This window comes from Podarcis cretensis, assembly GCF_951804945.1.
Source record: "Podarcis cretensis genome assembly, chromosome: 7".
Classification (NCBI taxonomy): Eukaryota; Metazoa; Chordata; class Lepidosauria; order Squamata; family Lacertidae; genus Podarcis; species Podarcis cretensis.
This window is the reverse complement of record NC_137176.1, coordinates 30,903,967-30,914,667: the sequence shown is the minus strand read 5'-3', so window position 1 is coordinate 30,914,667 and position 10,701 is coordinate 30,903,967. Positions and strand designations below refer to the sequence as shown.

General features: G+C 43.9%; 1 protein-coding gene across 7 annotated transcripts in view; it reads left to right on the top strand.

Moving 5' to 3' along the window:
* Positions 1–6,356: 6,356 nt before the first annotated feature.
* Positions 6,357–10,701, top strand: part of LOC307220911 (TBC1 domain family member 7) — a 41,764-nt gene continuing 37,419 nt past the window's right edge. For 4 of the 7 annotated variants that reach the window (XR_013841149.1, XR_013841150.1, XR_013841151.1 and 1 more), the window contains exon 1: positions 8,919–9,038. Coding sequence is in view for 3 of the 7 variants with exons in the window: in XM_079985092.1 (XP_079841218.1) it covers positions 8,927–9,038 (112 nt within the window). In the remaining 4 variants the exon portion in view is untranslated. Of the gene's footprint in view, positions 6,383–6,499; positions 6,601–6,789; positions 7,149–8,918; positions 9,039–10,701 lie in introns of those variants that run through there. The other 3 variants (XM_079985092.1, XM_079985090.1, XM_079985091.1) reach the window with 3 other exon arrangements.

Here is a 10,701-nt window from a genome sequence, read left to right as displayed (position 1 = left end):
CTTGTATAACAAGAGACATTGATTGTGTTTTGATTTAGCCCAGAACCCAATTGAGGTTTCCATTCCTTGATTTTGCCAGGCATTTGCCTTCTTTTAAAGAGCTGCCACTTTTTTCTAGCACATTCCAGGATTCTCTTATTGTAGGCTAAACTGGGCAGGCACAGAAGACTCCCAGAAACATCATCGTTACCCAGAAAAGAGGATTGGGGGGGATTAGTTCAGTTTGCCTTTTAACACCAACCTACCTAATTCATTTTCCTATCAAAACATGAATACGTGAATCAAAACACAACTTTCTTTCAAAATTCACACTTTTCCAACCAAAACAGTGTACAGAAATAACACGCATTAGGGGAAAGTGTGCACAAAGATATGTTTATTAGTGAAAAGAAACCACATCTCCCAAAGATTTGACATTTTATGTTAAGGAAGGCGATGAGGAAATGTGCTGGAAAGTGTGGGATAATGCTTGCTTTAATCCATTGTCTAACCTCCCCACAAACAAATTGGGATAAACGCTCACTATAAACAGGTTGTCTGGAAATGCTCAAAACCTTTACCCATTTCTTAGAGTGAGTTATGTTGGTTGCGAGGCATGCAAATATGCCTAAGATGAGGATACAGACTCATATATTGGCTGGCTGTTGCCTTAAGCAGGGTGGGGGGTTGGAAGAGATTGGCTTTCCTAAGGAAAGGGGTTTGGAAGCCTCTCTACTTGGTCAGGGGTTACAGGTGCTCCAAATACAGTTGATTGCCATCCCCCATCAGCTTTCCAAATAGAGCTTCTCTTGCCAACAAAGGGGCTCAAGCTGGAGAAAGCAGACACACTTGTGCAGATGCTTCCACAACACTTTTTCCTGTAATGGCCAGTATGGATATTTATAGCCAATCTTTCTGTGCTAATTCAAAGGCTCCTTTAATATTTGAGGCAAGAGCTCATTAACTCTCAATAGAACCCTGGGGTAACATAATAAAAACAAGTGCTGGGGATGCAGCTGTATGGATAGGATACAATTGCAATATGGCATCAGCGGTGAAGCCAGTAAACAGGGACACAACAGAAATGCTAAAAACAATGACAGATGAATTGGCATAAGGTTATCAAAGTGTAAAGGTGTGTGCACATGGTTCTGTTTTTTTTAAAAAATAAGGATAATATGGACAATTACTGGTGGGATTACCAACAAACCAGGAAAGAAAATTGCCTGCTCATGTGTCTTTAACACCAACACAACAGGCAAAAAGCAGGATTTTTTTTTCACAGTGTGGAGATAAACCGTCAGCTGCTTGTGTCAAGCTGTTAATCAGAGGGAGAGGAAGTAGCTTTTCTCCATTGTGCCTCTGTTCAGCTTCAGCTGATACACAAATGCCCCCCACCCACCTGCAGCTACCAACAGCAATTCTGCAATCGCCAAGGCCATCAGATGAAGAGAAAACAGCCCATATGTAACTCCTTGACTTGCTGAATTCAGACTCTGCACAATGGGAAGGAAAGTGAAGCCAGTCTTTGCTGTACCAGAAAAGGAGTGTGATTTCAAACCCCCATAAAGTCAATACAGCTGGTATGAGAAACTCCAAAAAAAGAAGGGAGCTCTGCGTCTGTCAGCAGCATGGAACGTGTTGGAGCAACAACATGTAAGTAAATTAAATCTGCTACCGTTCTTGTTGATCAGGTTTAATCTTAATATTGTTGAAATGTATGTTGTAAGCTGCCTTGGATGTGTGTGAAGATGCAAAAAGCAATTGCAATAAGGCACAGGTGAGCATTTGGTTGAAATGTGGTGACCAGAGTTACTGCAGGAGACCCAAACTAACCTTCCTGCCCAATTTTATGGTTGGGTTGCTACTTGGTTGACTTTTTAAAAAGTAAATAAATGTCCAGGGTCTACCTTTAATGGCAGTTTCTGGTTGTTTTGTGCACTTGGGAATTGTTTCTTCCTCTACTAACATCAGTATGAGAACAGGGCTCAATTGTGCACGCCAATTAAAGGTGTACAAGACTTTTCTCCTTTTTCCATCTGGCCACCCTAATCAGCACCTTCAGTTGCCAACTTTGGGGCAGGGCTTATGTCCCCCTCAGAGTAGCTTACAAAAAATTAAACTAGTGAATGGCTTGTTTTTCAGCACAGAGGCAAAGTGATTAGGAAAGTTTCAGCTGCTTAATTTATGCATGGTGGAAAAATGCATTTGAAATGGAGTATTCCAATGAATTATTTTCCCACCTCTGTCAAAAGTAGCCTACAAGATTCCCACGGGCAACCTGGGACACCCAAAAAGTATTCCAGTTCACTGGAAAATGCTACCATTTGGAGGAATGAGTCTCAGAAAAACACAAAGAGTTCCACATAATGAAAACTAAGTCTATGATTTATAACGGTTATATCCTCACATGCAGGCTCAGTTTCTGCCATCCCACAATATAGCTTTGGGATACTCACTGTCTTTTAGTGTCCTGAGCTACATGGGTCAATTGTCTGACTCCACAGATAAACTATAGGGGATGCAAAACTCTTCTGTAAACCTTAAAAGCCAGTGGCATTTTCTAGGAGCCAGCTGGCAGGGAGGGAGACCCATGTGCCAGTGGAGGGGGGGGAGAATCCTTTTCTCTGCTGATGTGTTTTGGTTTTCCCGCTTTGGGCATAGAAAGTAATCTGGTAAGTGGAAGTAACTGGGCTAGGAAAGGCAGATAAGAGGAGTCTGCAGCTAGGTCTCACAAACTCTGTGAGGTAGATTAGGCCCAGAGATCGTGAGTGGCTCAAAGTCAAGTAGTGAATTTCCTGGCTGAACAATGATTTAAATCCTTATTTCCCAGGTCCTAGTCCGACACTCTTTAACGACTACGCAATGCCATACCCTCCACCATTCCTCAGATGAAAATGGGGACATTTATCACTCCCCACAACTGACCCTCTTCTGCACCCCATTTTTGTCCCCTCAGACCATTTCCACCACACCAATGGGACACAGCACACACCCTCTCTACTGTCCTGAAAAAAGCAATTAACCCTGATTTTATTTAATTCTTTGGTAGATTTACAAAAAGAAACAAACACCAATAAATAAATTTTAGAAAGGTTCTAGATTAGACATGGATGCACAAAGTGTGTGTGTGTGTGTGTGTATTGCACTCTGCTTCCCCTTTCTTCTCAGCTAGGGCGGCCCTGCTCTCTACCAGCACCTCAGGGCTGGTGCGTCACGCAAGGTTGGGCCTTGCCAACAACAGCCTTTCCTCCTTACCCTCCTCCAGCAGCCGCTACCAGCTGCTCAGGGGAGGAGGCCAAAAGTGGCAGCCATGTAGGATGCTCATTCTCTGCCACCATTGCTCAGGAAAAGTGCTGGCTCATCCTCTTCCCTGAGCTTGGCGGGGGAAATAAGGACATTGTGGAATCTGATCAGAAGCCAGGATGGCTTTTTGCAATTCCAGACCTGTTCCTGGAAAATAGGGAAACTTGGAGGGTATGCAATACCCACTGGCTCTTCAGACTTTGAACGTCCAGAATTGTAAATACTTTACACCTGAAATGGGCAACTAGTTTAAGCATCACTGTAGCTGAACTCAGTAAACCATGCATCGTCTTCCCCCATGCGCTGCCAATTAATTTTCACATGCAGGTACAAAATGTTACATCCCCGCTAGCAAATCTCGCCAGTGTGTTACAGTGGTTAGAGTGCTGGACTAGGATCTGGGTGGTCCATAGCTGTCAACCTTCCCTTTTTTGTGTGGAAAATTCCCTTATTCCAGCGCCGTTTCCCGCTGCTTCCCACTGCTATCCTGGATTGTTAGATATCCCGTAGACTGTCCCCGGGACAGGTGAGCTTGCTGATCCCTTATTTTCAAGGCTGCTGATCCCTTCTTTTCAAATCTGAGAGTTGACAGCTGTGGGGTGGTCTCGGCTCAAATCCCCCCTTAGCCAGGAAGCTCACTGGGTGACCGTGAGTCAGCCACAGTCTCTCTGCCTGACCTACCTCACAAGGGTAGTTCCAAGGTTCCCTGGGAAGGGGGGGAATGGGTATTAAACCAATTTAAGGTTGTAATGCCTAGACGATTACAGCTCAGTGTACAGTACACATCCTATTTTTGGAACTAAAATTCACGGTATCCTTTATAGTTTAAACCTTGGGTTAACTATCTTAATGCCTTTATCTACAGTGGCACAGACATATTAGTACTGTATGTTTTCTTCATATACAACACTAAAAGCAGCTCCCATGCTGCCTGCATATCAGTTAATGTTTTAGTTATATTCTAAGAAATGGGGGGGGTGTGTTACATTTTTTGAATTGTATATTGAATTGCTCTGGATGTGAACAACAGCAAAATTCAGTCTGTGGAACTGCAAAAACCCCCTCAGTCTACAGAGGAAGAGGCGGCTTCATCTTGGAGAAAGTTGCCAGAGGGGCTGTGTGGAACTAGGCCCAATTACCTAATTAGGAGCTAATTAGCAGGAGAACACTAGCCAGAAATGAGAGCAAATCTGAAGGGATTGTGTGTGATGAAGTTAACCTTGCTTCACCTTTTTATTTCTCTCTCACACACAAAAACACGTACTTGCTCTTAGTACAGAAATGAATAAAGATCTGGCCACAACAGAAGCAAACAGTAAAATATGTGGCTATAAAATTATAATAAGATACTATCTAGAAGATAATGGCAGCTAAGATTTAGGATTGCCATCCCAGTGCAATATATGTTTCTGAGCTTTTATCTTCTACCCATTATGCAGTTGTTGAAAGCTTGGGGCCCTTTCTGAAGGGGATGGGGAAATGTGGCAATACTTCTTACAGCCCAGTCTATACCCATGTTCACTGAGAAATAAGTCCTATTGATTCCAATGTGATTAACCTGCAGGTGTGCATGTTTAAGACTGGGCTTTAGCTGCAGATTACAGGGTGTCCTTTGGGACTGAATTTCATCCACCTTTATGTTCTCTCTCTTGTCTGCAATATCTTTCTGTACCTTTTAATAACTTTCTGGATGGGTTGTCATGTTATTCTGCCACTAAGGCAGAATAATGCCTCTCTGTGAGGAACTTCTAAAATAAAAAGTATGAGGGTTAATTTGAGTTGTACCAGATGCAACTATTTCTATGTGTACCAGGGGGACTTGCATTTATTTATTATTCCTCTCCCAAACCAGGTTTGAAAATGAGGATAGCACTTTGTCCGCCTCCTCCCTGCCCCCAGTGGGTTGTGAAATCCCTCCCCCCCCAAAAAAAAAATCCTCCTCAACCTATTAGATGTACATAGGCATGACTAAGCAGCTCTTTGGGTGCCAGCCTATGAATCTTGTGACAGCAATAAAACCAATTTGCTACAGCAGGAGTCCATAATGGGTTGAGCAACAGCTGCCACCTAAACATGTTCTGTTCATTGCAGACTTAAGAAAAGCTGATCCAAGTCTGCCACCTATTGTCTCTTTCAAGCAAAAGCCTCATAAACTGCAAAATGAACAGAACAACCCCGGCTCTTTTTGTAACAAAAAAGAATGTAGCAGGTTTGTTTTAAAAATAAAGTAAAATGAAGACTGTGACAGGATGATTTTCTGAAATGTAACAATACATTTAAGAATAGCCAATCACTGGGCCTTTTATTTACAGGGCAATACTATTCATGTTTGCTAAGATGTAAAGGAAAACCTACTGGGCTTACTTCCCAGGAAAGTGTTATATAGAACTGCAGCTTTAGGCATCTAAATAAGGCACTGTGTGTCTTCGTATACAAACTCAGGACATGGATTATAAAACATCAAGCAGCCTCCCTAAAAGAGCATCTAGACAAGACTAGGTGGGCTTCCATGGGGCAGGCATTTCATATACATTGAGAGAAGGGCCTCATACAGCCGTAGGCTTTGCCCAGCCAGCCCCAGGAAAGTTTGCTTAGGGCTGTGCTGCAAATGGTTAAATTTCAGTAGCAATGTAGCTTGTAACAGAACTGAAATCCACTTGGTATGCTGTCAGTGTGACTGGTGTCCTTATAGTTTGGGTTACCACTTTTGCTCCTTGTGTTGCTGGATCAAAATCGGGTGGGTAGTGTTTTGGGTAGGGCAAGTGATCTGAAATCCTAATTTGCTGTCTAGAACACAGTTAAAAAGTAGCCCACTTTTTACTCCTCGGGAGTAAATACCATTGCACTAGGTAGGCTTTTGTACTCATAAATAAGCAGGTTTAAGCTTACATCGTGGAAATAGTAGGCCAGTAAAAGGATTAGTCAAACCGATATCCTGCAAGGTTTTCACCTTTAGCCTTCCCCAACCTGGTGCCCTCCAAATTTTCGGGTACTACAAATTGGAAGACTCCTAGGTCGGATGAGGCTGTTTCCAGTGCAACAAAATCTCTGCAGCAATATTACGCACGCCAAACTTGCGCAGCGCTCGCGCCTCGGGGTCGGGGTCGGGAAAGACAAGCGGCTCTAGGGCCTCCGAGGCCGCCGCGACTTCTTCCTCCTCCTCCCCTTCCCCACCCCTTGGCTGGGCGGGCCGGCGGCTGCGCGGCCCGAGCCGGGCGGAGCTCCCTCGCGCCGAGTCGTCGTTGCCGCTTGGCCGGTCGCGGCGGCCTTGGCAGAGAGCGAGCTCCGCGCCGCCCGCCGGCCCCTTCTGCACAGGCAGGTTTGCGCGCCGGGTTGGGAGAGGCGGCGGGGCGCCCGAGCGCCCTCTCCCGCTCCACCCGCCTCGCCCCCTTTCCCTGCTTCCTTCTCCGCTTTCCTGACGACCCTCGAGCGCCGCCTCCGCTGCCGCCTCCCTCTTCTGCACCTACTTCACCCGGCCGGTCCCTATAGCGGTGGCCCGGGGTTCTCCCTCCCTCTGGTGCCCAAGCTGGCCGCCGCTTTTTCCAGCCCTCCTCGCGCTCTCCTCCTCCTCCTCACGTGCAGTCACCCGTTCTTGTCAGCTCCCCGTTCCCACGTGCCATTTCTGGGCCGCTGCCTTCTCACCTGCTTCTCTCTCCCTACCATCATCTATATTTTTTTCCAGCACTCCTTCATCTCCTGTAGCCTATTGACCCCCCATTACTACCTATACTCGCAGCGTTCATTCATTCGTTTGTTTATTATATTTCCATACCACCATTTCCTTCAAGGAGCTCAAGGTGGGGGGCGTGGTTCTCCCTCACCCCCATCCGCACCCAGTTTTATCTTCACAACAACTCAGTGAGGTAGGTTAGGCTGAGAGGAAAGCAGCCACTGGTCACTCATGGGGAGCTTCATGGCTGAGTAAGGATTCGAATCCAGGCCTTTCAGGGCTTAGTCCAAGGCTTGCAAAATATTCTTACATTGCAGGCGGTGGGGCTAGATGACCCTTATGGCCCCTTCCAGCTCTACAATTCTGTGATCCTATGATTCAGACTGTTTTGCTGCACTATCAGGCATTTGACCCGCCTAGCTCATATTATGAGTGGCAGGGACCAGGGTTTCAGACGTGGGTTTCTCCCTGCAGTATCTGGAGGTGCTTAGGGACTGAACCAGGGATTTTCTGCTTGCAAAGCAAACGTTCTGCCACTGAGCCACAGGCCACACTTTCAAACCTAAACGTCTTCTCTTGCAAATATATTATCTGTTATTGCACCGCTGCCTTCATTTGCTGCTTCCCAAGTGTTTACAAACCCATCTTCTCTCACTCCACCTCATCCTCCAAATAGCATCCCTGTTCCTCCATTCCTCACTTTTCTGTCATGTAGCCAGAGATTCAAAAGCATCTAGTATCTCCTTGTACTTACTTTCATGATAATTTTTTTACATATCAACCTTTTGTAGGTGGATATTGGCTGAAACGTTTCTCTTCTGAGGAAATAAGTAAGGAAGGTTTTAAGATGCTAGTGAGCTTTTTTGGAGTGTGGAGGAATGGCCACTTTGCATTAGATTTTTAATAAGCTTTGCCTCAGATTTGTTGAAAACAGACATTTAAACTTGTTTTTCACGTTGGCAAATTCAATAAGTAAGCTCCATGCACACAATGCACTAGACCTTTTGCCTATAAACGATTACACCATTATGAAATTGTAAACTTACTTAAGTTGCCAGGGGACTGTACTCCCCCCCCCAACACACACACACACACACACACACACACACACACACACACTCTCCAGGCTGACATAACACTCATGTTTTGCGGCTGCCTGGATGTGATAGCTCTGTGCAGCTGCAATCCTAACCCCACTTACTTGAGAGTAAGCCCGATTGAATTCCATAGGACTTACGTCCGAATAGATATGGTTAGGATTGCATTCTGGCACATTTATGATGCATTACTCTAGAACTCAAAAACTTCTAATAAAATGAATAGCCTTTTAAGGTGACAAAAACCTCTTTGTTTTTGCTGCAACAGATCGCTTTTGGATATGGCTGCTGTTCAGGAAGTTTCTAGCTTCAAATTATGTATTTATAAACACACAAAAGTATTTTTATAATGCCATAACATAAAATATTAGTAAAAAAAATTAGTATTTTATTAGCTGCATTCCATAGAATTGTATCAAGGTGATGTATAGTAAAAGCAGTGGAAAACACAGCAGCACATACATTTAAAACAAAATTAAAACCATAGATTGTATTAAAATTCAAGGCGATGTACAAGATTAAAACAAAATGCAATTTAAAACAGCGCAGATAATCATTAAAGTGACTGGCTGATAAAAGAATTAAACAGCTACAAAGGACTGTTGCCATGAAAAAGTCTTCAAGAGGCACCTGAAAATCTATTTCTAAGTATGTTTATAATATGTAAAATATTCCTGCATTGCATTGCAGTGGTCATGGAGGGGAGCTTGGACCATGAAAGGGAGCCTGAAAACTTTGGGGAAGAGTCCACACTGCACTGTTGAAGCTCTGAAAGAGGAACACTGCACTTTTCATTGTTTTGTAGTCATAATAATACTTTATTTTTTTTGCAAGCCATCATGATTAATGATCTGTTTCCCCCCCAGACTGAAACATGGCTGAAGATCCTCAGAGAAATTTCCGATCGGTGTATTATGAAAAAGTAGGATTTCGTGGTGTTGAAGAAAAGAAATCATTGGAAATTCTTCTGAAAGATGATCGGCTTGGTATGCTTGGTAGAAGACCATTTTATATCACACATTCTGTTAGAGCTCACTTAATTGCAAGCCTGTGCATGTTTACTTGAAGGAAAAGCCCGTTTGACCCAGTGAGGCTTGCTTCTCATTTAAAGGCAAACTTGTCAAGTTTGCACTTTTCAAAACAATATGTGAATTGAAACACATAAAAAGGTAAAGGTACCCCTGCCCGTACGGGCCAGTCTTGACAGACTCTGGGGTTGTGCGCCCATCTCACTTAAGAGGCCAGGGGCCAGCGCTGTCCGGAGACACTTCCGGGTCACATGGCCAGCGTGACATCGCTGCTCTGGCGAGCCAGAGCCGCACACGGAAACGCCGTTTACCTTCCCGCTGGTAAGCGGTCCCTATTTATCTACTTGCACCCGGAGGTGCTTTCGAACTGCTAGGTTGGCAGGCGCTGGGACCGAGCAGCGGGAGCGCACCCCTCCGCAGGGATTCGAACCGCCGACCTTTCGATCGGCAAGTCCTAGGCGCTGAGGCTTTAACCCACAGCGCCACCTGCGTCCCAATTAGCACTTGTCAAAATTTGCAGTGTGGTTCTCTAGCTAAGCTGTGTGTACAAAAATGCATCTTAGAGAAGATTCCATGCAAAACTGCATATTTACAAACTGCATGTATAATGTTTTCATTAGGAGAAATTTGCACCAAAATGTTGAATTTTCATAGGGATATTTTTTAATAATAAAAAAAATCACAAATTGCATCAGAAATGTGAATTCAGGATTGGAACAAAGACAAATTGAGGGAATTGACAGATTTGTCTATCCCATTGCCTCAGTAATTTTTGCTTTTTTCCCCAGATTGGCTTACACTCAGCCTCAGTCTGTATATTCTACCCACAAGGGCGTGGAAACATTTCTCATTTCCCTCTAAGGCAGAATATTTTGTGTGAACTGAAGATTATGCGATGCCTTTTTTGGGAATGGAATAGATACACACACACTTGTGTGTGAATGAATTCACCTATTTGTTAGTTCACACAAAACATTCTGTTCTCTCACAACATGTGGAGCGTAACCTAAGACTTAATGTGAATGATCTCTCCTCTGTTTCCAGCTTTCCCTGAGATAACTGTATGGAAAAAGGTTCTGGACCTATCTGCACTATACGTTTAGAGCAGTATACTTCCACTTTAAACAGTCCTGACTCCTCCCAAAGAATCCTAGAAACTACAGTAATTAGTTTGCCTTACTCTTTCTAACATCTTTTTGTAGGGAGCACCCTTGGCCCTTTTTGAAGGAAGCCAAATGTATTTGATTTTTAATACTTTTGATAAGCTATTTTTTTTGTTTTGAATTGTTATAATTTGTATTGTTTATATTCGATTTTGTGTGCTTATTCTTTGTTACTCGCCTTTATTTTTTAAAAAAACTGAAAGACACTATCTAAATAGTAATATAGCACAACAATACCTGGAGTTCCCAGGGAAAAAGGAATTAAGCATTAAACTGTTCTGGGGATTGTCATTCTGTGAGGGGAATATGGGTCGCTTAACAATTCTCAACACCTTTACCAAACTACAGTTCCTAGGATTCTTTGGGTGAAGCCATGACTTGTATGGTAGAACAGTAGGAGTGGGCAACTTCCAACTGCTCTGAGACTCCAGCTCCCATTTGTCCAAGCCAATATGACC